At 48.7% G+C, this 26,251-nt stretch overlaps 2 protein-coding genes and 1 long non-coding RNA gene across 4 annotated transcripts in view; 1 reads left to right on the forward strand and 2 right to left on the reverse strand.

Moving 5' to 3' along the window:
* The window catches only part of TRAP1 (TNF receptor associated protein 1), a 51,470-nt gene extending 34,700 nt beyond the window's left edge, over positions 1–16,770 (reverse strand). For both annotated transcript variants that reach the window (XM_043914155.1, XM_043914154.1), the window contains exon 1: positions 16,619–16,770. In XM_043914155.1, the coding sequence (XP_043770090.1) occupies positions 16,619–16,694 (76 nt within the window). In that variant the 5' untranslated portion in view covers positions 16,695–16,770. The remainder of the gene's footprint in view (positions 1–16,618) is intronic.
* Positions 16,771–16,900: 130 nt separating this feature from the next.
* On the forward strand, positions 16,901–21,137 carry LOC122701335. Its single transcript, XR_006343052.1, has 3 exons — positions 16,901–17,930; positions 18,671–20,621; positions 21,014–21,137. It is a non-coding gene; the product is annotated as an uncharacterized LOC122701335 (long non-coding RNA).
* A 1,235-nt stretch (positions 21,138–22,372) lies between these two features.
* The window catches only part of LOC122701328 (CREB binding protein), a 119,191-nt gene continuing 115,312 nt past the window's right edge, over positions 22,373–26,251 (reverse strand). The window contains exon 31 of the mRNA XM_043914145.1: positions 22,373–25,560. Within this exon, the coding sequence (XP_043770080.1) occupies positions 23,449–25,560 (2,112 nt within the window). The 3' untranslated portion in view covers positions 22,373–23,448. The remainder of the gene's footprint in view (positions 25,561–26,251) is intronic.

Genomic DNA, 26,251 nt, shown 5'->3' on the forward strand with positions numbered 1-26,251 from the left:
CCGCCTGCCAATGCAGGAGACACGGGTTCAACCCCTGATCTGGGAGGATCCCACAAAGCCACGAAGCAACCAAGGCTGTGCCCCACAACTGCAGAGCCTGTGCTCCAGAGCCGGAGAAGAGCACCGACTGAGCCCACGTGCTGCAACCACTGAAGCCTGCACGCCCGAGAGCTGCGCTCCAAAACAAGAGAAGCCCGTGCACCGCAACGAGAAGCAGCCCTGCTCCCCCTAACGAGAGAAAAGCCTGAGCAGCAACGAAGACCCAGCACAGTCAAAAATAAATAAGTAAAAGTGTGTGTGTGTGTGTGTGTATATAATAAAATATCTAGGAAACCTCAAGCATCTGGAAATTAACACATTCTAAATGATCCATGGGTCAAAGAAGAATTACACGGGAAATTAGGTAACATTTAATACCTAATGAAAATACAATATGTATAAAATAAATACATAAAATATATAAAATACAATATATTAGAAGTTGTGGGATACACCTAGAGATGCATGTAGCAGGAAACTTACAGCTTTAAATGCTTGTTAGAAAAGAGGCTTAAAACTGACGGCCTAAGATATCACCTTCAAGTACAACAACAACAACAAAGAAGAAGTACAAAATCAAACCCAAACACAGGAGAAAGGAGGAAATGACAAAGAGCAGAAATCAATAAAATAGAAAATGGACAAGTAAGAGAGAAAACGAACAAAGCCAAAGTTGATTCTTCACAAAGATCAACAGAAGATAAGCTCCTAGCTAGACTGATGAAGAAAGGAGAATACCAATCATAAACAACAGGAGTGAAGGGTATCGTCACAAATTCTACAGAAGCCCAGAATTTCTACTGAATTCTATCAGTTATGAGGAAGAAATAACACCAATCTTACACAAAGTTTCAGAAAATAGAACAAGGAATTGCTTTTCTTCAATTTTTGAGGATAGCATAACTCTAACATCAAAACCTGACATAGACATCACATAGACACACACACAATAAAAATAACACACCAAAAAACCCAAAAAATAATACACCAATATCCCTCATGGACACAGACATGGAGGTCCTTAATAAAATATAAGCAAGGAAAACCCATTAATATATAAAAATGATACTACATCATGACAAAGCAGATTTATCTCAAAGATGCAAGGCTGGTTTGATACTGCAGGTTCAGTTCTAGACCACTGCAATAAAGCAACTACTGGGATAAAGTCACTCAAATTTGGGGGTCTCCTAGCGCATACAAAAACTATGTTCACTCTATACTATGGTCTGTTAAGTGTGCAACAGCATTACGTCTAAAAACACAAGGTACGGACCTTAATTCAAAAATGCTTTATTGCTAAAAAATGCTAACCATCATCTGAAACTCCAGCAAATCACAATCTCTTTGCTGGTGGAGGTCTTGCTCTGATGTGGGTGGGTGCTGACTGATGAGGGTGGTGGTGCTGAAAGCTGGAGTGTCTATGGCAATTTCTCAATCTCTCCCTTTCACAAAGGTTTCTCTGTAGTATGTGATGCTATTTGATAGCATTTTACCACACTTTATACAGGTTGTGGTTTGTGGTACCCCAAAACGATTACAAGAGCAAAACATCAAAAATCACAGACCATTGTAACAAATATAAAAATAATGAAAAGGTTTGAAATACTGGGAGACACAGACATGAAGTGAGCAGATGCTATCGGAAAAACAGTGCTGACAGACTAGTTCGACGCAGGGTTGCCACGAATCTTCAATTTGTAAAAAATGCAATTATCTGTGAAATGCAATGAAGCAAAGCACTATAAAATGAAGTAGGCCTGTAAACAGTCGATCAATATAATTAACTCTACTACACAAAAAAATAATTCAGCAAAAGAAATGGTAGTAACGAGCTTGGAATAAAGGAGCGACAGAGAGCACAGCGGTAAAGACGGCGTCTGCAGAGGCCTCCGGCCTCCACCCTAAGAGAGGGTCACCACTGCGGCACGCAGGGCAAGGCTCTCTGAACTTTTAATTTTTCAAAAGAAATCAGAAACTCAAATATTCATGTCAAATCTGACTTTAAACACTTGCATTTACTTTTTTAAATGTCTGAACCAAACAAAACTGTTTTATAACCAGAATTAGCCTGTGATGGCTAGTTTGCAACTCTTTGCTAATCTGGAAAATGAAATCCATGAGAAAGTTTACCTACAGAGAGAGAAATATAAAAGCTGCAAAGAAGAGGCTTCTGGGATTTCCCTGGTGGTCCAGTAGCTAAGACTCTGCACTCCCAACGCAGGGGGCCTGGGTTCAATCCCTGGTCAGGGAACTAGATCCCACATGCTGCAACTAAAGACCCTGCATGCTGCATGCAAGAGCAAAGCTCCCACATGCTACAACTAAGACTGGGCACAGCCAAATAAAAGAAACAAAAATAAACATTAAAAAAAGAAGATGCTGGTGGAAAAAAGGTGCTGACAGACTTGCTCATCCAATTCTATTTGGTAGAAATTAGGGAACAACTCTCACAGAAAAAGCAGATATCTTTTAGGGCCAGACAGTAAATATTTCAGGAGTTTTGAGCCCTGTTGCTCAACTCTGCTGCTGCAGCAGGAGAGTGGTCACAGACAACACATGAAAGAATGGGCTTATCCATGCTCTGATAAAACTTTATTTATAAAAATAGTAAGTCTAGTTTGACTCATGCACCTTCATTCACAGAACAGAGATAATTCATAAAGGAAAAGATTGGTATTTAACAAAGTTAAAATTAAGAACTTCTGTTAATCAAACCAAACAAAAAACTCCATCTCCCTCTGAAACATCAGGCCAAAACAAACATCAGGCCGAGAGTGAAGTGGTGAGCTACAAGCTAGGAGAACACATTTGCAATAACTGACAAAGGGTATATTGATGAAAGATTAGCACCCATAAAAAATACATATGTGAAAGTGTTAGTTGCTTAGTCATGTCTGACTCTTTGCGACCCCGTGGACTGTAGCCTGCCAGGCTCCTCTGTCCATGGGGATTCTCCAGGCAAGAATACTGGAGTGGGTTGCCCTTCCCTTCTCCAGGGGATCTTCCTGACCCAGGGATTGAACCCAGGTCTTTAGCATTGCAGGTAGATTCTTTATAATCAATAAGAAAAAGATTGGGGCAAAAAAACACAAAACATGAACAGCATTTCACAGAAAAGGAAATATGGCCAATAAACATAGAAAAAACTTTATTAGCAATCCATTAAAAGGCAGTTAAAATCACAACTGAAACATTTCATAACCATCAAACTGACAAACATTTAAAATGTCTGGAAATGCCAAGCTCTAGTGGGGATACAGCACAGTGGGAAGTCTCACAGAGCTGATGGAATGTAAATCCAGATCCCCTCTGAAAAAGTCAAGTGTGGAGTAAAAACACACACCCTAAACCCAGCAACTCCACATAAGTCACGCAGCCTACGGAAACGCACTGTGCGCCGGCGCGCAGGATGCCTGCCCAAGGACGCACCCGGAGCCTCGTCTCCAGAAGCCTTGCGTGAGCAGCAGCCCCTAGCCCGTGCCGGGGATGGAGGAACGAGAGGCAGCACGTTCGCGTGAGGGAATCTTACAGAACGTGCTGTGGGCGGATCTCACAGACAACACCTGGAGCACAAACGATCCAACAGTACACATGCTTCTGGCAGGAACCACACCTAAAGAAATGAAGCTACAGTCACACAACCGAGTAAGCAGGTGATGCACATCACCCAAGATAAAGCTAAGAAAACAACGTTGACCCAAGAAAGTCACAGCAGAATATACCCAGTATGATTTCAACAAATTGTGTGTACGTATGTGCATATATACATATACACACATATGCAGAAGTAAAAAGAAAAGCAAGGGAATAAAATCCAGAATATTCAAGTCAGCAGTCACCTCTAGGGGAGAGAGAAAGGGACATATCAGGGAGGGCACACAGTGCCCTTGAGGGAAGGTGACGTCTGTTCCTGAGGTGGGCAACGGGGATTCCTTTATGCTGGCACAGACGTATTACATGCATTCCTTTTTAGATGGCATGCATTTCACCAAAAGAAGGAAGGATGGGAGGGAGGTGGGAGGGAGGTTCGCAGGAAGGAAAGAGGAGAGGGAGGGAGAGGGGGACAAAGGAGGGAGGGAAGCAGACAGACTTTGGGGTGGGGACCTAACCAGTAGCTTCCACCCCTCTGGGTCACTTTGGACTTGCAAACAGAGATGCACATGAGCCTCTGGAAACCAGCCTAAGCAGAGCAGCTCCCCATGGCTTGGTCTGTGGGATGTAACGTGGCCAGGGGCCAGCTCTCCCTGAAGCCCAGGAGGGCAGGATAAGTCTGTGGCGTAGCCCGGCCTGCAGGTGGGAAGTGGAGGAGCTGCAGGAAAGGAAATCTGGCAGGCCCCAAACAACCCAATCAATATTTCCTGAGCGAAGGCCCCCGCTTTGGCATTTTGCTCTACTTCAAACCACGATTAAGCCTCACCAGCTCAGATGACAGCAACGTCCGCAGAGCTATTCTTTTTTCAGACCGTGCTTCTGGCGACCCTGTGGGGACATTACTCAGGGTTGTGGGAAACGGCTTGAGGCCAGTGGAAGGTGATCTGGCCAAACTGGTCAAGATTACAAACCTTCTAATCTGGCAATTCCATTTTGGGACTTTATTCTGGGACTATAATACAGCCAAACGTGAATATAAAGAGAGATGAAAGGCCATACACTATAGCAAATTCCGGGGAACCACCTAAATGTCCATCAACACAGGACTCATAAATGATGGTGCCTCCTGACATGGGACCACTACTAAAATGTGGCTATTAAAAAAAAAAGACTGAGGGAACTGTGTACTGATACAGAATGCTCTCCGGTATCTACTAAGTGAATAACAGAACATGGAGAAGTACATATACTGGCAGAAGAAAGATGTATATCTGCACATGCGCTGTGTGTGCTAAGTCGCGTCAGTCGTGCCTGACTCTTTGTGACCCCATGGACTGTGGCCCGCCAGGCTCCTCTGTCCATGGGATTCTTCAGGCAAGACTACTGGAGTGGGTGGCCATGCCTTTCCAAGCAATCTTCCTGACCCAGGGATCCAACTGCATCTCTTATGTCTCCTGAACTGGCAGGGGGTTCTTTACCACTAGTGCCACCTGGGAAGCCTACTCTACGCATCTAACACCGGCAGGATAGACGAAGGATACACAAACAACTAATAACTGTGATGACCTATGAAGAGGGGGATGAAGGAAGGGGGACAAGGCTGAGAGCAAGACTTCTCAATGAGTATCTTTCTAATCAAATATTTAATTACTCGAAACAGTACACTAAAAAAATGTGGCTGTCACAAAAGGGCTAGCCCCTTCCCACCAAATGTCAATGTCGGGGTCATGAGAAGGTCCCTAAAAGACATACCAGATGAGGCTCCGGGGTAGGGGTCCCCCCAGGAGTCAGGGGCCAATGACCAGGCAGAGTGTCATCAGAAAAGGATTAGCAAACACATTATAATATATATATAATGGATACTCTGAAACACAGAACAATGAGGCAATGGTGCGTCTAAAGTGTCCTGATGTTGAATTAACTATAAGATATATTAAGAAAACACCTGGTCCAGAACAGTGGTCTGCATTTGTTACCATGGTGATTAAATACATGTATGTTTGTATGTTTCTTCTCATAAGCCAAGTGTGTCTCTGTGAAGACACCCAAGAAATGGGCTGAGGGGGCTGCTCTCAGGAGGGGAATTCCTGGCTAAGGGTAGCAGCTGAAGAGAGATGCTTTTCACTGCACACTCCTCTGTACCTTTTGAATTGTGCTATGTGTATCAATACCTATTTACAAAGTAACCTATTCACAATATCCTTTATGAAAAGTACCCAATTACAAAAAACATTAAAAAGAAGTTACTAGAGACATAAAACACACTTATAAAGAGATACAAAAAGCTTGGGGAAATGCCCATGAATAGTGTTTAAAGGTGCCAATTCTCTAGTCTAATTTTTAAAACATGATCCCACTGAAAAATCAAACAGGATTTTTTTCACTATTCAAGCAAATTCTAAAATTCATATGGAAAAATAAAAGTGCACATACAGCCAAGACATTTTTTTTTTTTCAGCCAAGACATTTTTGAAAAACATGAGGAAATATTACAAAATATTAAAACACATTAAAGCTACAGTATTAATTTCTCCCCTCACTTATTATATCAGAACAAATTCTAGATGAACTATAAAAGTGAAAATTAAAGCTAAAAGTACTAGAATTACAAAAAATATTTAAAATAGCTTTGAGCTTCCCGGGAGGCTCAGCAGTAAAGAATCTGCCTGCCAATGCAGGAGACGCAGGGCCAATCCCTGGGTCAGGAAGACCCCTTGGAGAAGGAAATGGCAACCCACTCCAGAATTCTTGCCTGGAGAATTCCATGGACAGAGGAGCCTGGCAGGCCATAGCCCACACGGTCAGAAAGAGTCAGACGCGACTGAGCATGCATGCAAGCAAAATGACTTTATTGAGATATTACTCACCCACTTAAAGTGCACAATTCAATGACTTTTAGAATACTTACAAAACCATCATCACTATAATTATCGCCCCAGAAAGAAACTCCACACCCATCGGCAGTCACTCCCCGTTCTCATGCCCCCAGCTCCTGGCAACCACTTTCCACCTCTGGACAGTTCCCATAAATGCAATCATACCATACATGGTCTTTTGTCTGTGGCTTCTGTCCTTGAATGTGGTTATCTTCAAGGTTCAACCACGCCGTAGGGCATAGCACACGTCGCTCCTTTTTATGGCTGAATAGTATCAATTATGTGGACAGGCTACATGATGTTTACGTCATCAGCTGATGAGCAATTGTGCCATTTCTGCTTTTTGGCTATTCTAAACAATGTTTCTATAAATACTGGTGTACAAGTTTCAATTCTTAAATTCTCCTGGGTGTAAACCCAGGAGTGGAATTGCTAGTCAAATGGTAATCCTAAATTCAGTCATTTGAGGGACGGCAAGATGGTTGGTTTTCCAAAGTGCTGCACCATTTTCTATTCCTGCCAGCAGCGGGTGAAGTTTCCAGTTTCTCCACATCGTTGTCAGCGCTGGTTTCTGCTGTGCTTTTTATCACAGCCACCGCGGCGAGGCTGACGCGCTACCTCGCTGTGCGGGGACCTGCACTTCCCTACCCAACGACTACTGATGGTGATCATTGGAGATTGTTCCTTAATGACTTGAGAATAAGGAAATCTCTCTAAATAAGATACAGATACACATCCCAAGAACAAGACACACAGCCCACATATTTATGGACAATGTGAAAATTAAGGTCAAAAGAGTAGACCTTAAAAGGGGGTAAAAAAAAATGTTTAATGCGTGAGGTGATGGATGTTAACTAATTATGGTGATTATTTTGTACATACAAATAACAAATCATTACTTTGTACAACTAAAACTAATATAACAATCATGATTATATGTCAATTTTATCAACAGAAAAAAATACAAAATTTTAATGAATAAACAAAATCAATTAGCAATAACCACACTTTAAAAAAATTTAAGTCAGTGGGCAAACACACTAGAGACAAAAAAGTCTGAAACACAGGGCAGAGGGCTGGTTTCCTTGATAACAGAGCACTAACAGATCCACAAGAAGAAGGCCAAGTGCAAGAGGATAGTGGCAACTCACAAGAGAGAAACATCAATGGCTTTGAATCATAGAAAGGGATGCATTACCACACTCGTAACTAAAAAAGTGCCTTTTCAAACAAGATAGAAGATTTCCCTGGTGGTCCAGTGGTTAAGAATCCACCTGCCAATGCAAGCGACGTGGGTTTGATCCCGGGAGGGACACGCCATGGGGCAACTAAGCTGGCACACTGCAACTACGGAAGCCCGCATACCTTAGAGCCTGTGATCCCCAAGAGAAGCCAACGCAATGAGGAGCCTGCACACAACTAAAGGGGAACACATGTAAACCCACGGCTGATTCGCGTCAATGTACGGCAAAAACCACTGCAAGACTGTAAAGTAATTAGCCTCCAACTAATAAAAATAAAGGGAAAAAAAAAAGTAACCCCCACTTGCCACAACTAAAGGAAAGCCTGAATGCAGCAATGAAGATGCAGCACGGCCAAAAATAAATAATTTTTTTAATAAGTAAAATCAGTAACATTTTCACTATCAGACTGACATTTATAAAGCACTGGTGAAGGGTAAAAAACTGTTGGCAGTGCTGCCAGTGACTTTAAAAAAAAACAGAAATGAAGCTAGCAAACAACCTAAAGGTCCATCAGGAGAGGGGTAAGTGAAGAAAAAGAAATGCAGAAAGGCAAACTGGTTGTCTGAGGAGGCCTTACAAATAGCTGTGAAAAGCAGAGAAGTAAAAGGCAAAGGAGAAAAGGAAAGATATACTCATTTGAATGCAGAGTTCCAAAGAACAGCAAGGAGAGATAAGAAAGCCTTCCTCAGCGATCAATGCAAAGAAATAGAGGAAAACAATAGAATGGGAAAGAACTCTTCAAGAAAATTAGAGATACCAAGAGAACATTTCATGCAAAGATGGGCTCAATAAAGGACAGAAATGGTATGGACCTAACAGAAGCAGAAGATATTAAGGAGAGGTGGCAAGAATACACAGAAGAACTGTAATAAAAAAGATCTTCACGACCCGGATAATCACGATGGTGTGATCACTCACCTAGAGCCAGACATCCTGGAATGCGAAGTCAAGTGGGCCTTAGGAAGCATCACTAAAAACAAAGCTAGTGGAGGTGATGGAATTCCAGTTGAGCTATTTCAAATCCTGAAAGACGATGCTGTGAAAGTGCTGCACTCAATATGCCAGCAAATTGGAAAACTCAGCAGTGGCCACAGGACTGGAAAAGGTCAGTTTTCATTCCAATTCCAAAGAAAGACAATGTCAAAGAATGCTCAAACTACTGCACAACTGCACTCATCTCACACACTAGCAAAGTAATGCTCAAAATTCTCCAAGCTAGGCTTCAACAGTATGTGAACCGTGAACTTCCAGATGTTCAAGCTGGATTCAGAAAAGGCAAAGGAACCAGAGATCAAATTGCCAATATCTGCTGGATCATCGAAAAAGCAAAAGAGTTCCAGAAAAACATCTACTTCTGCTTTATTGACTATGCCAAAGCCTTTGACTGTATCACAACAAACTGTGGAAAACTCTTAAAGAGACAGGAATACCAGACCACCTGACCTGTCTCCTGAGAAACCTGTATGCAGGTCAAGAAGCAACAGTTAGAACCAGACATGGAATAACAGACTGGTTCCAAATCAGAAAAGGAGTACATCAAGGCTGTATATTGTCACCCTGCTTATTTAACTTATATGCAGAGCACATCATGAGAAATGCTGGGCTGGAAGAAGCACAAACTGGAATCAAGATTGCCAGGAGGAATATCGATAACCTCAGATATGCAGATGACACCACCTTTATGGCAGAAAGTGAAGAAGAACTAAAGAGCCTCTTGATGAAAGTGAAAGAGGAGAGTGAAAAAGTTGGCTTAAAACTCAACATTCAGAAAACTAAGATCATGGCATCTGGTCCCATCACTTCATGGCAAATAGATGAGGAAACAGTGGAAACAGTGAGAGACTTTATTTTGAGGGGCTCTGAAATCACTGCAGATGGTGACTGCAGCCATGAAATTAAAAGACGCTTGCTCCTTGAAAGAAAAGCTATGACCAACCTAGATAGCATATTAAAAAGTAGAGACATTACTTAGCCAACAAAGGTCCAAATCGTCAAAGCTATGGTTTTTCCAGTGGTCATGTATGGATGTGAGAGTTGGACTATAAAGAAAACTGAGCACCGAAGAATTGATGCTTTTGAACTGTGGTGTTGGAGAAGACTCTTGAGAGTCCCTTGGACTGCAAGGAGATCCAACCAGTCAATTCTAAAGAAAATCAGTCCTGAATATTCATTGGAAGGACTGATGCTGAAGCTGAAACTCCAATATTTTGGTCACCTGATGTGAAGAATTGACTCACTGGAAAAGACCCTGATGCTGGGAAAGATTGAAGGCGGGAGGAGAAGGTGATGACAGAGGATGAGACGGTTGGATGGCATCACCGACTTAACGGACATGAGTTTGAGGAAACTCTGGGAGTTGGTGATGGACAGGGAGGCCTGGCGTACTCCTGTCCATGGGGTCGCAAAGAGTCGGACACGACTGAGCGACTGAACGGAACTGACTGAAGTGCAGGAAAGGGTGCCACATGGTGGCCCCAGGGCTCTGGGCATCAAGACCCAGCAAGTGCAAAGTGGGAGGGGCTGAGTGCACAGGGTCCTGCCCCGGGGCAGCCCCTCTTCTTTCCCGAGGGAAGCGGGGTGTGGACACCCCTTTGCCACAGAGACTTTTTTTCAAACCACTGGGCAGTGAGCTGAGAGTCCAAACGGAAGACTTTTCATTGTTCCATTGTTATGGTAAACATCACTACCTTCTCACTAGTAAAAACAGAAAGCAGTTTGCTCAGGAAACTGTTACGACGTTAGCTTGAACTCTAACTCCATACTTCCTCTGACCAACTGCCTGCATCTCCCTTGTGCAGTTGAGGGAAAAAGTGGGACGCTAACGCCCTCACTCAAGAGCACCCCTAGTGCGGCCCTGGCCGCCCAGCTTTCCCCCTGGTTCGCCAGCCCAGTCCTGTCTCAGGGCCCTGGCATCGACTGCTCCCTCTGCGTGGAATGTCCTTCCCCAGACACCTTCACCTCTTCCCCGGCTTTGCTTACATGCCACCCTGCTCGTGAGGGCCCCCCCCCGCAACCGCCCCTTCTGCTGGGATCCCGTTCCCACTCCGGTCTCTTCACGGGGCTTAGCGCAGGACATCCCCACAGCGCGTTCCCGTCCGCGCTGACCGCACTCCACGGCAACACTGCAGAGGCCAAGACTCCTGCCCATCTCGTCTCCTGGGTGCCCACAGTCCCAGGCCCACTGCAGGGGTGTCTACAGAACTGATGCTGCCACGCTCCGGGGCACACGCTCCCGTGGCCGTGACGGTCTGAGGTCACAGGCCCTGGACAGACACGTGGTCATTTCCTCGGAAGGTACAGCCACAGGACACAGTGTTTCTCAGAATGCAGGTCAAGATTGTTGGTTTTGAAGCCAATTCAGTGAGTGAGGTCAGAATTTTTGTTTGTTTAATGAAACAGAAAGTAAAAGAATGCATAGGGCTTCCCTGGTGGCTCAGTGGTAAAGAATCTGCCGGCCAATGAATGAGACACAGATTCGATCCGGAAGATATGGAAAGATCCCCCTGCCTCAGAGCAAGTAAGCCTGTGAGCCACAACTACTGAAGCCCGCTTGCTCTAGAGCCTGCGCTCCGCAAGAAGAGAAGCCACCGCAGTGAGCAATCTGTACATCCCAACTAGAGAGTAGCCCCCACTCGCTGCAACTAGGAAAAAGCCCACAGAGCAATGAAGACCCACCACAGCCAATAAATAAATAAATAAAACTATAATAAAAAATTTTTAAAAAGAACACACAGCATAATCCGGTTAAGTATTTACAAAGCTCTTTCAGCTAAGTATGTACATGTATTTGTCCAGTATATGCATATTTGTAGGTCATGATATGAATGCATTTCTTACTGGAAAAAACGTGAAAAAAACATTTGCAATTCACTCATCTAATATCAACCTAACATTTCTAAGTTAAAGTTTCAGATTCTATAAAAAGAAAAATTAATAAATATACTTGAAAAGTTTAAAATTCTGCAAACTAAAGGTACTTCCAGATCAATGAAAAGGAGAATTAACCCTCTTCCAAAAAAGGAAAATAACAATACTGGAAAAAAAGTTCTTTGGAATGTAGCCTCAGGCTTTTTCTCCATAACACCACCAACTATTTTACCACAGTTTTATGCTCTTTGCTCCTAACTGTGAAATTCTCTGCTTTTCAGTATGTTGGTTTGGATGGTTCCATTATCTCTCAAATTTCACCAGATATCTCAGGTTAGCTATTAACAACTGAATTTTGTTTATTAAGTTCTGTAACCACTTGAGGTAACTTCTGTTTAAAGTGTATCGATATTCTAGACAGAAAGCTCTTCACTTTCTGTGTATATATCAAATAAAGATTTCCTTTAAAAGTTTCTAGTTCTTACCTCTAGCATTCCTGAACATTTTCACTATTCCTTACTGCTTCATGACCTGTTCTAATCATTCACTACTAAGCAATACTGACACTATCAAGAAACATCAACTCCTGAATACAAAGAAACATAACCAAACCAAACGGGACGGGCATTTCTGAACAGCCAAAATACAACACATAAAACCCACATGCTGAGCTTCAGTTAAACAAGAATAGCCTGTTCCCTCCTCTCCTCTCTTTAAAAAAAAAAAAATTTGCTAACAAAGTTTTGATCTAGCTTTCCAACCCTCACCTGAAAACAGAGAGGAGCAGGGAACACAGCCGCAGAGGCCTGGCAAGTTCAAATGAGAGTAACAGAGGCTTAAAAACAGAAACACTCAGGACACAGTTTCAGTGTGGGATGTTTTACAGACAGAGGAGTTGTCACAGTCCAGTGGTCCTGCAGGCGTCTGTGTGTTACAACAGAAGACCCTAAATTAACATTCACAGTGAGCTTGAAAATACCAAAGAAAGATTCTGTTACACTGCATCTGTGATTAAGTCTTTTAGAAAGACTTCTCATCACAAAGGTTGAAGTGAAATGTTTTACTACTCTACAAGTAAGTTTCATGGAAAATCCCCCCAGGACTCCACTCCCTGCAAATGCTGGGATGTTGGTGTGTGCAAACTTCAGAAGGACCACAGGACATGCTTTGCTCCACCTTCTCAGAGCACGTCAGCTCCCTCCCTACCCCGGCTCTTTAGGAAGACCGGCACCAACTATTTTGTCCTCAACAGTATTGCTGTGTGTGTGTGCGCGTGCGTGCAGGTAGTCATGTACAACTCTTTTTGACCCCACGGACTGTAGCCTGCTTGCCAGGTTCCTCTTGTCCATGGGATTCTCCATGACAAGAATACTGGAGTGGGTTGCCATTTTCTACTCCCGGGGATCTTCCTGACCCAGGGATCAAACCGAGGTCCGCTTCTCCAGCATTGGAAGGTGAATTCTTTACCACTGCGCCACCTTCTTTACCACAGCTTGTTCCTTTCAAATATGGTACTCATTTTGGCTATCTCAAAATTAATTCCTAATATCCTAATCACACTTCTTGATAATACAACCATTAAATAACAGCCATTCTTTCAAAGTTAGTTACACCCACGACTCAGGTACTCCTAAATTCAATCTACCTGAGCTCTGAGCAAAAGCAGGTGGAAATATTGCACCCAAGTAGACACTGGCTCTCCAAGCTACAACTTTCATCACCTTTAATTTCTAGTGGCTTTAGCAGATATAACCAGAGATAGCAGAAACATCTGGAAATCTACCTTTACTAAATGCTACAGAACTACAGCTAAATCTCTGTGGACTAAGCAAACAGCAGCTTCCTAGCAAAACGCTAGTGTTCTGTCTCAAGAATGATTAGAGGGTGTTTGAGAAAAATTCTAGGGGCTTCCCTGGCAGTCCAGTGGCTAAGACTTCGCACTCCAATGCAGGGAGTCGGGGACTTCTCCAGGTTAGGGAATTAAGATCTCACATGCTGCAACTAAGCCCACGTGCAACAATGAGGACCCAGTGCAGTCAAAATAAATAATTAAGTTTTTCAAAAAGAAAGAAAAAAATATCTAGCTGCTGCACTGAAGGTACCAAGAACACAGGAGAGGAAAATCCTCTTTGAACTTGAGCATCTCACTTGAGAGTGAAGTGGACACATTTTCACTGATCCTGAGCTGGTATCCGGGTTTGAGAGGAGCACCACGGGTCTCTGTAACAGTCTCTCCTCTGTCCTGTTACAATCTGGTATTTTGACACTGGGGAGCGAGAACTGTTCATTTTCCCTTCAGTGCTTACTCGCCACCCCGACTTCCCGCCTTCTGCAGCCTGAAGCTGTATGCCCAGGAGGAGCAAGAAGCTTGGGGATCTTCCTTCTTAGTTCTGATCAATTCCTCCACCAAAAAACTAATTAGCTCTTTGCTCATCTATTACATTTGGGTTGGTCTGCTCTTCTGCAGACAGTGCAGATCACTCAGGCCCCTCATCCTAACCAAGTGTCCCATGGACTAAAGACCACCTGGTGCCTTCTGGACAGCAGGCCACAGATCCCTCCTCTGTCCACAGGCTTCTCTGGTGATGGTTCTAAGCCCCAGCACTCTATACAGATGGTACTGCCATTCAGAGTTTAAGCAGTTAACCATCAAAATCTTTATCGTCATGCTAAATTAGCAACACACACAGCTGCTTTCCTGAGAGAGGGAAATTTGACTGGCAAGTGACTCCCCACATTCTGAAAACAGCCTGGAACTCCAGAAGTCTGCCTGAACTCTTGTGAAGAAAATGCCAGCAAAGGCTCCAGATGGTAGAGAATAGAAAAGTCAACTTAAACACCAACCATTCTTACTGTGGCTGCCTCACAGTCCTGTTTTTGCAATGACAACCAAGACAGTAAGAATGATACAGGACTTCCCGGTGGTCCAGTGGTTAAGAATCTACCTGCCAATGAGGGGACACGGGTTCGACTCCTGTCCAGGAAGATCCCACATGCCACGGAGCAACTAAACCCCTGCACCACAACTACTGAACCTGCACACTTAAAACCTCCACAAGAGAAACCAGCACAGTGAAAAGTCCTCGCTCACCGCAACTCAAAAAAGCCTGCCCACAGCAATCAAGACCCAGCGCAACCTAATAAACAAATGATAAATTTTAGAAAAAGAATGGTACAAAGAATGAATTATAAACACACATGATCAGAACATCTTAGAACACGAGGAGTAAAAAGAAAAGAAAATCTCTTTCTTTCTCTCCAGAGGGGAGCGGGGTGGAGAGACAAGTCAGCTACCAAAAAACACAAGAATCAAACTGACAAGACTGCTTCCCTTTAATGAAGATGCTAGAAGACAACAGAGAACTACTAGTCTTTGAAGGAAATTATTTTGACCTGGAATGCAATACCCATCCAAACTACATGTATGAAGGCAAAATAAAAATAATTTTAGACACAGTGGGGCTTAAAAAATTTACAACCCATTGTCTTTTTCTTTTTTTCCCATTGTCTTTTTCTGCAAAACTAACACGAGGGTATACTTTGGTAAAACAGGAAATAAACCCCAAAGGAAGGAAGGTGTTGGATACAAGTAACAGTAATAAAAACTACAGTTGTCTTATCTGTTAATGCATGATATTTTCAAAAATCATTGTTTAAAAAAAAAAACTGCAACATTTTAAACTCAGGTAACAGAAAAAGCTGTAAAACAGATGAAAACACTCTTAATGTTTCCCAGGCAAATATAAGTTAAACAACATATAATACAAGTTTGGAAAAGAGCTAATACCCAGTGTTGGAGAAGATGCCTTGCTATAGGCGGTTTCGTTCCCAGCTAATGGGAATATAAATTGCTTAAGCCTTTTTGGACAGTAATTTGGCAATATCACGTAACATTTTAAATATGCACACACTATGAATCATAATTCTAAAATTTTAATTCTGTCATTCTAAATAAATGCCATGCATGGTCACAAAGATTAAATACTCACCCATTCTAAACAGCACTGTAATGACCAGAGCAAAAAACAAACAAACAAACCACCAAAACAACCCCCAAACCGCCAATCAAACCAAACCCTCGGAAATCATCTTTATAAAGTCCGCCAACAGCACAACGTTAAGTAAACGATACGTCGTCCGTAACACAGACTACTACGTGGCGGTTGTAAAGTCGTAAACTGATACATACAAACAGAAAACATATATAAGCCATCCTAAGCTTTAAGAAAAAAAAAATCTGTAGCACAAAGCATAAACGGTTTAGGCCTTTCTACGTAAAAATCGTTGATGTGTATATTTATATGTGTGTAACTGAGTGTGCAGAACCAGGAAGGAACGCCAAGACGTTCACCCGCCGTGACTTCCGAGTGGGGAGTGAGAGAAGGGACTGCGGTCATGGGTTTTTTCCCAACATTGATTTGAGCACCTCCCAATTTCAAGCCCTGGGTTACGGAGGTCAACAACCCAGAGTCCAGGGCTGAGTGAGGGCCCGGGGCCGGTTCTCTGGTTCGCCGCCGCGCGCCGGGCCGAGCGGGCCCTCAGGTGTGTCGAAGGGACAAGCGACCATTCCACTTGGGGGAGGGGAGGAACCGAGCGCAGCCAAGGGGCTGAGGTAATCCCCCGAGAGAAGCCCGTTGCCAGCGCACACGCGCCCTTTGGTTTCAACTCCCCGAAACTGCCGACGGCCCCTCCGCCTCAACCTGGCCTGACCAGCTCGCTGGGAAGCAGCCTCTAGTGCAGGCAGTCACGCGGGCCCGGGCTCAACCCCGTCACCTCCGGGGAAACCCGCAGCTCGGGCCGAGACAGGTGCCCCCGGACGCACCGAGCGCTCAGCGTTCGCCGCGCGCTGGGAGCATAATCCTCACAGAACCTCCCGCGTCGCGTGAGAGAGAGCAGCCACCGCGCGTCCCACACAGAATAGGGGTTGTGGGGACCCGGAGGCTCCGCGCGTCCCCTCCCCCGCTCACCTCCCACCCGCCCTTGTCCAGTCGCCCTCACCTCCGCAGGCAGCCGCCAGGGCCGGCGCCCGCAGGCGGCGGCCCCACAGCAGCAGCGTCCGCAGCTCGCGAGCCATGTCGTTCCTCCGGCGTCCTGGGCAGCCACGCGCGCCGGGGGCGGGGGCGGGGCGGGGCTTTCTCCGGGCGCGGCGCGGTGACGTCACGGCGCGCGCCCGGCTGCCGGTCCACCTCCCGCGCTAGCGGGTGGGCGGGGCCCTCTGTGGTTCGGGCGCGGCCGGCCCGCGCGGGGACAGTCGGGCCTGGGGGCGGGACCCCCCCACGACCTTGTCTCACGTTGTCTAGGGCGACGGCCGTGCGCGCGGGGCCGCCCGGGCACTAGCCCGCCAACTGAACCTCGGTATGTGCGTCCCGGAAACCGGGTGCAAATATTCGCACCCACCGCGATCAGCGTGAAAAGGCGGCTCCAGGGCAGAAGTAGTTAACATCTTCGGGGTCTTTGTCCCCGGCCTCTGGTCCAGACCGCTGGAAGTCAGTCTCTTCCAACCAAGTCAGGCCAGATAGCTAAAAAGAGTGAAAAAGGAGAATTTCAGGCTTGGCTTGCTTAAACCAAAACTCTGGAGCTAAGGCCCACCAGCAAAACTGGGCTTATGCATTCACTACAATTATCTTGCCCTTCTGGAGGTGAGTTTGGTTGCGGATTCGGACTGTCAACGTCACAGAGCTCCAAGTCACGTAAAACGCAGATTCTCTGGCAACGCCTGAAGTGGGGTCAGGCGGCCCCCTGATGACTGAGGTACACTGAAGACTGGCTGCCACAAACGAGTGGCAAATAACTGCACAGAAACGAGTTGAGATTGTGACAGGCTCTGTAAAGGACAGGAGCCGGGAGAGTGTCCTCCAGTGGGGCCTGGACGTAGCTGAGGCCGCGCGGGAGGGGATGTGACAGGGAATACTTACACAAGGAAGGTGTCAAGCATGATCGCCAAGTTCCAGGCTTAAGCAGCTGAGAAGGGGAACCTTGAAGAGGTGGGCCCATCTGGATGGAAGAGCCGGAGGTTGCTCACCTGGAGACTCCAGCAGCCTCCTCACTGACCTCCCCCACCCCCGCCCCCACCCCGCCCCCATTCTCTGCACAGCCGCTGACGGTAGACTCCTCAATCAGGGCACTCCAGGGATTACCCTGCACGTAATCAATCCCAAATTCCTCCCTCAGTCTCAGTCCTGCATAACCTGACCCCTGCCTGATCCCTCCCTCACTACACTCCAGACACAGAGCTAGTCCCAGACAGAGACCGAGGTGTCTCAGCCTCACATTTCATGTGTTGTTCACTCCATTCAGGAAACCGTCTCTGGTAAGTGCTGACACATTGGTGGATGGGGCAATAGATCTAGCCTGGGGAGCCCTCTTATTACAGAAAGAGGAAGTGGTATTTAGCAAAGGGAGGAGGGAAACCTAGGCTTCAGTTGGTGGTGGGGTGGGCCGACCTCTGCCAAGACAGGCGGGACCCAGGGCAAAGTTATCGAGTTCCAGACACACCTACCAGGGCCCTCTGTTCTCTCTTGGCCTGTGGCCTTCAGAGACATACCCTCAGTCACAGATCTTTGTGATACTGAGTCCCCTGGTAACCCAGGGAACTGTGGCTTTTTAAAGTGCCCAGGAATCCAAGCCAGTCTTGAGGAGGTCATGATCAGATTTCAGGCCCTACGCGAATAAGAAAAATGGAAGGGAAAGGATGAGTAGAGGCAGGAGTACTTGAGTTGAGTTGATGGAGACCGGTGGGGAGTCTCTTGGGGAGAGCAGAGAGAGAAATGGAGGGAGTGGTAGGCAGAGGGAGACCCCTCAAAATCTCTCCATCATTGTGGCCACTGTGAGGCTGCTCATTCTTTTTGCAGAAGTCACTACCTTCCCCCAGGGGTAAGCTGAGGGCCATGAAAAATGCCCACTGCATTTTTATTCAATACAATAGCCGGAAGGTGAGAGCAACCCAAGTGTCCATTGATGGAGGAATGGGTAAACAAAACATGTTCTATACGTACAGTGGAATATTATTCAGACAAGAAGGAAATTCTGACATACACTCTCAATGCCCAGTAAGAATCAAGATGCTAGCAAGATCCCGGATAATCTGTCCGCACTCACGTTAAGCTTGAGAAGGAAGCACTGTCCCTCAGGACACACGGCAGTAGAGGATCCTGTGCTTCCTCAACAGTGGAATGGCCTGCGATCCTTGACCTGACGGAGAGACCAACTGGACCCGTCTTTGAGCCCAGCACCTTCCTTCAGGACTTGCCTCACTTGTCGCTGCTCAGGAGCCAATCAATAAACATTTCCTGAGTGGACAGATCCGGTGCTTCTCTGAACATCAGCTGGAGGCAGCAGGTGTGCTCGTTCCCGGGGGAAAGGGGCCTCGGCTCGGTGCCACTCACTGCCCTCTTCCCCCATGAGGACCCCTCCTCCTCGCCCAGGAAACCACAGCTCAGAACTCAAGTGTCTGGAGGGCGGGGAGCAGTGAGAAGCGGCCCCCCAGGAACCCGAGAGTCCCCTGTGCTCTTGCGGGTGGAGACCTCATTCTCACGGGTGGTCCCGTTTCTGGGGGCCGAGCTCCCGGCAGCTCTGAGTGCCTCCTGAGTGGCCCCGGGCCCCCTGCTCTTTTCTCATCTCTTGGCTTTGGGAGCACAGCTGCGGCGCTGGCGTCTGGTCCCCAGCACTCTCCCTCTCCCTGCAGTGGCACGAGGCAGCCTTCCGTCTTCTGTGGCCCTTACCCCATGCCCAGATGTGAGGGGGCCTGCCTGGTCTCAGAACGGACCCTACATGGCCCTTGCCATCCTTCCCGGGAGGCCCCTCTCTGGACAGTTTCCTGAATGACTTGTGGGACGCGGGATCCTCACCTCCCTTGTAACATTCCCTAAACATCACCACCTCCCTCGAGGACCCTTTATTGGATCCATGTCACTGATCTGCTTATATATCACCATTATAAAGTTTACAAGCCATGGGGACCCGTGATCAGACATTAAACCCCTTTCCACACCTAAGCGCTCTCTAGGCATCAGGTGGGAGGTGGGCTGGGGTCATCTACACCAGGAGCTGGAAGCTGTGGCCACTACTGTGGACCGACACTGTCACCATTTCTTCTCTGGTGCCGAGGTAGCCACATGGTCCTTTGTGAGGACCTGTGACCACCCACCACTGTCAGTGATGTTCAAGAGGCTACCCTGTACTGCAGAGCCCCCGTTTCACCAGGGTACCCCAGAGTGGGCTCACAGCGAACCTGTGGAATAGGAGTGGGGGCCACGGGACGATTCTTAAGGCTGGAGGAAAAGTTCCCTTCCAACAGAAGGCGCGAGTCTGACTGGGGCTCACGTCCGCCCTGGGTGCTCATGAATTCAGGCCAGATGATGCCTCTGTTCCCCCACCTTACAGAGGGGTGGACACACATCCAAACAGCACTTGTTACCTAGCGTTGCTATCTCTCACGAGGCTGGGAGGGCAGAGGGACTTGCTCACAGCCAAGGGAACTCCCACCCCGAGGTCTCTTCCTGATCCCCTGACACCTGAACCGCTTCCTGGGGGTGTTCTGTCAGTGCCCTTTGAATCCTTCAGTTTAGTGAAGTAATTTCAGTCACAACATACTCACTGGATCCAAGTCCATCCTCTATACAGAGGTGAGAGCTCCTTGAAGGCACCACTTGCACCACCAGCTCCTTGTCAAAGTTTCTCAGCCTCGTCTGTGTCAGCCTGGGTGCTACACTCACGTTACCCGTGCTCTTGACTCTGAGTAACAAAGTGTGGCTTCGTGACCCCAGGTGGACGCTGACCCCAGCCCCACCCGCCCCTGCATATACACACAGCATCTACTTCCCAGCACAGGCCTTGGGTCAAGGACTTCCTGTCTCCCCGCTGGCTGCCACCCACACTGTTTTGCTTTTTCAGGGTAGCTCTCTTTGGCCGTGCTGCCCAGCTTGCAGTTTCTTAGTTCCCTAACCAGGGATCAAACCTGTGCCCCCTGCGGTGGACATGCGGAGTCCTAACCACTGACCAGGTAATTGCCAAAAGTAGCTTATTTTCTCATGTAGTTCTAAAAGCGTATTTTGGCTCAAATAAAATCTTTGGTTCCACTTAACAGCAATCAAAAGAAAGTTACATGTCTTCACCCTGAGATATTGGAAGGCTCTTCACCTTTTGTTACCCAGACATTGCAGCCAACTCCTGTTTTTAACATGCTAAATTCTCAAAAACATAAACATATGACTAGACAAAATCAACTGAACCTCTTTATCATGACTTGGCTGCTAAGCTAATTCTAAGGGTCATTAGCCAACTGGAACCATCTTTGAACCAAGCAGTTTTACCAGCTTTTATTATAAACACCAGCACATTTCAAGTTTCCTATTTTTGATCACAAATATAGGGCTTTTATCTTCTTTTAAGCAGACAGCATGTGAGATACTGTGTCAGGGCTTTCCGGCTCACACAGAAACTTCCTTGCGCCAAGTGCCGGGTTAGCATCTGGACCACACCCATGGCCGCATCCTTTGGCAACAAGATTGCACGGGACTTCCAAGAGGATGAGGTTGGTACAGAGCTTTGGACTCCAGGATGACCTAAAAAAGACTCCCCACTGGCCAGGTTAAAGGGCTGTGATCTGGAGTGTGGGCCTGAAGCTGCTGCTCCAGGGCCCAGAAGGCCCATACTTCTTGTGTGAACCGACTCAGCCCAGGGTGCTCTTTTCACTGCAGAAGGCAGCCAGGAAGAGGGGCTGGAGCAGGGATGGCACGTGGCCTTGGGTCTGGCCTTGTCTCTCTCTGGCGATGGGTGGGGCTGGATGGTGGTCAAGATGGTGGTCTTAAGTCTTACCTGACTAGATCTACAATGTTAGAACAAGATTCAAAGCTCTGTATCACAACTCATTTCAAATTTAGATTCTCAACTCACATTTTGGAAATATTTCTTTGAATTCAGGGCCAAAAGGAGAGCTATTTGGGCCATGATTTCCAAGTTGAACATCACGACCCTTGACTTAGACCCCGGTGGTTGGGGGCTGAGGGAATGGGAGGCAGGACTCTACTCGCCTGTGCCCTGGGAGGGACTATGCAGACCAGAGAAGGAACTTGAGCTCTCCCGCCGGTGGTCCTCTTCTCAGATGTCATTTCTACAGCGCTCAGGACCTTGCATGTCACCCCCTCAGTAAGGACCCCTGGAACCGGAGCAGAAACAGGGGAAGGACGGCGTGGTGGCCAAGTGCAAGCGTCGCTCGAAGCTGGAGGCCTCTTCTCATCACGGTGGGGCTGGCAGGCAGTGCTCTGCGCCGTGCCCCTGGCGGCCCCCAGAGCAGCCCCTCAGGTGGGCAAGGGCGGGCTGGTGCCGCGTCTGCCCAGGCCAGCCCAGCCCAGGGGGCCAGGGTGAGGAGTGGGCTGTGGACCCCCAGCCCAGCCCAGGGGACCAGGGTGAGGAGTGGGCAGGAGCTCTGGGACTGGCAGGCAGGAACGGGGGTGCGGTGGGGGTGGGGGTGGCTAGGACGGGGAGTGGATGGGAGACAAAGTGCTGCTTCAGGCCCGCTGCTGCCCCCGGCTCTGGCTGAGGGTCTTCCGCTGGCAGCCGAGCAGGAGGACCTGCGCAGCCCCGGCTGAGCCCAGCTGCCCCCACCCGCCCCCTCCAGCCGGCAGGACCATAGCCCCCGCCTCTCCGTGAGCAAACAATCAGAACCATGTCTTACAAAGAACAGACTCCAAAAATATATATAAATAAATAAAAACCTTAAACATTCTTACAGGGATCTTAAAGAACAGAATACATGTTAAAAACTTCAGTAATTTATATCAATTTTAAGCGGTACTTTATATACAATGGGGGGAAAAAAAAACACATGCATAGTCCAAATACAATGTTGAAAACAGCATTTTCATAACAAAAGACCCCGAACACGAAGTGTTAATACCATGTACATGAATTCAAGGACCACCCTTCTTTTTGTCTGTTGCACACAGTTTATTTAACAATATGATATAAGAAATGAGTTGGTGCTTTACCATTCTATACAGTGATTGGATCTTCTTGAATTTTCTTATTTATAGTAATTATAGCGCTTGCATGATTTACACGAGAATTGCTTTTCCTCATTTCAAGTTTCACATAGAAGAAAGAAAAGAATGCTTCTTCTCTATTAACATTAGCATGGTCTAAGAGAGTGATCATCCCTATTTTTTGTCTAAAACCAGTTTTATCAGAGAAACAAAGCAACAATTTCTACATCTGCAAGACAAGAGTTTGGCTTAAGCCAGTATGTATAGATAGACGTGTGTGTGGGTGTGTACGTGTGTGCACGCAGGAGCCAATCCCTAGCGTCCAGGATAATACTTGGAGACGCCCACAGAGTTCACTATAGAAAAAATCTTCCCGCAACGTCTGAAAGTTACCGGGATACATTATAAGCTTGCATTATTTCAGGAATCAGTTTCTGAATATTATTTTTTTTCTTCTCACTTTTAAACATAAATGTTTAAAGTCTTGAAAATACAAATAAAAAATATGAATATAATGAACTTGTTTTTCCCATTAAAAAAAGGCATGAGTCACCAGCAATGACGACAAAAGAATCCAAACAAAACCCCCCTCCCCCCAAAACAAAAAACAAAAACGAAAAAGCAAAAACAAAAAGAGAGAAGAGAGAGAGAGACCAGATATTTAAATCAACTGGTTTTTAACAAAAAAATATATTCTTTGTATTGTTTCTTTAAACAGCAATCTACCCTTCCATGGCTTGGAAGTAGCAGTTCCATCTAGGAATAAAAAGAGCCCAGATGCCTGGATTTCAGTACAAAAGGTCCAAGAACATGAAAGGGGGGAAAAAAAGTGATGCTCTCACAATGCTACAAACCCTCCACAAACTTTTCTAGGGTGTCTCCCGTGGTGTCGCCGACCAGGGACAGCTCACTGGACAGCGCACTCCGGTTGGGGGTGTTCAGCTGCGGGAGCATCGCACTCTGCTCGGGGTTCCCCAAGTGTCCCTGGTCTATGGAGCTGGCCATGGTGACCGCGAGTCCTGGGTGGGGGGAGCCAGTCTGGGGCGAGACGTGGTGCGGTGAAGGCTGGGGCTGTATCCGTGGCGACGGGCTGGAATGTGGAGGCTGGGACTGGGGCCGCGGAGACTGGACAGGGGCCGGAGACCGCACCTGGCTACTGAGGGACGTGGCCATCTGCTGGCCGGGGAGGTGCGAGGCCTGAGGCTGTCCTGAGAGCATGTGCTGCTGGGGGCTCATGGGGTTCGGCTGGCCCGGGGACCCCATCTGCTGCTTCATCTGCTGCTGCTGCAGAATCCGCTGCTGCAGGGCCTGCTGGATGTTGGGGGTGCTGTCTGCGCCCAGCCCGGGCTGCCCCATCTGGCCGAGCTGCCCCATCTGAGCCGCCATCGGGCCCATGGCGCTGCCCTGCATGGGGAGGTGCTGCTGCATCCGCTGCTGCGGCATGGCAGGGGGGTAGCCCGTGGGGCCCGGGGGCTGCTGGAACTGGCCGTGCCCCGCCATGCCCCCAGCCATGCCGGTGCCGCCCTGCTGCTGCTGCTGCTGCTGCTGCTGCTGCAGGAGCTGCCTCCTCAGCATCTCCCGGTACTGCGGGTTCATGCTCGCCATGCTGGGGTTGTGGCCCGGGCTCATGATGTTCAGGGCCTGGCCCTGGGGGTTCAGGCCGCCCATGGCCTGCTGCTGCGGAGGCACGCCGGGCCGCGGCCCGCCGGCTTGCATGGCGTTCAGGTTCTGCAGGCCAGGCTGCTGGTGCAGGCCGGGCTGGGCCTGGAGGCCGGGCTGTGGCTGCAGGCCGGGCTGGCTGGCCACATACTTGGCTGTGCGCTGTTTGATGAAAGCTGCCATCAGCTGAGGGTTGGACTTGAGGATGTTGAGCACCTGCTGCTGCTGCTGCGGGGAGCTGGGCGACTTCAGGGTCCGCAGCAGGTCCTGGAGGGCGCCGGGTGAGATGCTCCGGGGCGGCTGCACGCCGGACATCCGCGGCCCGGCCACGGCCGGCTGGGCCTGCATGGACATCACGGGCCGGGGCATGCCCGGCATTGGTTGCTGCTGGGGGATGGGCGCCTGCTGCCACTGCCCGGCCGGCAGGGTGGGCACGACAGGCCCGCTGACCTGGCCGGGCCGGGGCACATTCAGGCCCACGGGGGCCATCTGGCTCACCGGGGTCACCATGCCCGTGCGCCCTGGGGGCATGCCGTTGTTGATGTTGACCCGGTACAGGTGCTGCTGCTGCTGGGCCTCCCGCTCGATCTGCCGGGCCGCCTCCACCGCTGCAGGGGGTGGCTGGGCGGGGGGCGGCGGGGCAGGCACCTGGCTGGTGGGCTTCCCGGTGGACACCGTCGTGGGTGGCTGAGTCCGGGCCACGCTGGGGAAGCCGGCTGGTGACATGCTCACGGGCGAGGGCTGGGGCTGGGCGGGGGGCTGCGGCGTCTGGGGCGTACTGGGCTGCTGCGTGGGGGTCCCGGGCGGCGCTGAGGTAGGGGAAGGCAGGCTCTGCTGAGGCACGTTGCGGGTGTTCATGGTGGCCATCCGCCGGCGCATGAGCTGGGCCTGCTGCAGGCGGTGCTGGATCTGCTGCTGGCGGAGCTTGTGTTTGATGTTGAGGCAGAAGGGCACGGGGCACTTGTTTTCTTGGCAGTGTTTGGCGTGGTAGCAGCAGAGAGCGATGAGCTGCTTGCACACCGGGCAGCCGCCGTTGGTCTTGCGCTTGCAGCCCTTGGTGTGCTGCACCACCCGCTTCATCTTCTGGCAGGACGGCAGCGAGCAATTGGCGTTGCGGCACTGGCAGGCATGCACCAGCGACTGGATGCAGCGCTGGATGCTCAGGCGCCGCGACTCCTGGGGGCTCTTGGACTGCGGCTCACCCTGGCTGCCGCCCTCGTCGTCCAGGCCCAGCCCCCACTTCACCATCTTGTGGGTGTGGCTCTTCGTGTTGTAGCAGTTGATGCAGAGGTCGTAGTCCTGTGGGCGAGGATGGGGGACGAGTCAGCACGCAGCCGCAACCAGCAGCCCCCGCACCCAGTCCCTCAAGAGGCCCAAAGATGCTGAACACGTCTGCTCCCCAGAGCCTCCCTCCCAGGAACACCTGCACCCCAGAAAGCTCCAGAGGCCATTGCCCCAGCCACTTTCTCTTCTGGCGGCCCCTATGCCCCTCTCAAGCTGCTGGCCCACGCCGTGGGGAACTCCCCGAGTGCCCCTGAGGTGTCCCCAGAGCTCTGCAGTGCAGCTCGGGGGCACTGGGCCTGAGGCCTCCACAAGAGGAAGGCTCCCGGCACCCTCAGCCTCCTGGCAAGGGCAGAGCTGGGGGCACCGCAAGTGTAACCAGGACCTGCTATGCTCTTCCGTCTGGGTCCCCACCCAGCGCGGGGAGGCCTGCGCGCGTCCGAGACACTGGGCTGGTGCTAATGAGATGGAGAGTAAAACAACACGGTGCCCTGTGAGCATCTCCCCACCCTGGAAAGGTCGGCACAAACACAGTCCCCCAGGGAAGCACACCGACTGCCCCCCACCATGAGGACGTGTGGCCTGGACTAGGCCCCAGGCCAAACCGTGAGGGGACCCCGGCAGGAACCCCCCCCTACATCCAGGCCTCTTGTGTGAACCCAAAACAATCTCAAAACCAATGGTGGACCAGTGCACCTGCTCCTTCTCG

This window comes from Cervus elaphus, chromosome 10, assembly GCF_910594005.1.
Source record: "Cervus elaphus chromosome 10, mCerEla1.1, whole genome shotgun sequence".
Lineage (NCBI taxonomy): Eukaryota > Metazoa > Chordata > Mammalia > Artiodactyla > Cervidae > Cervus > Cervus elaphus.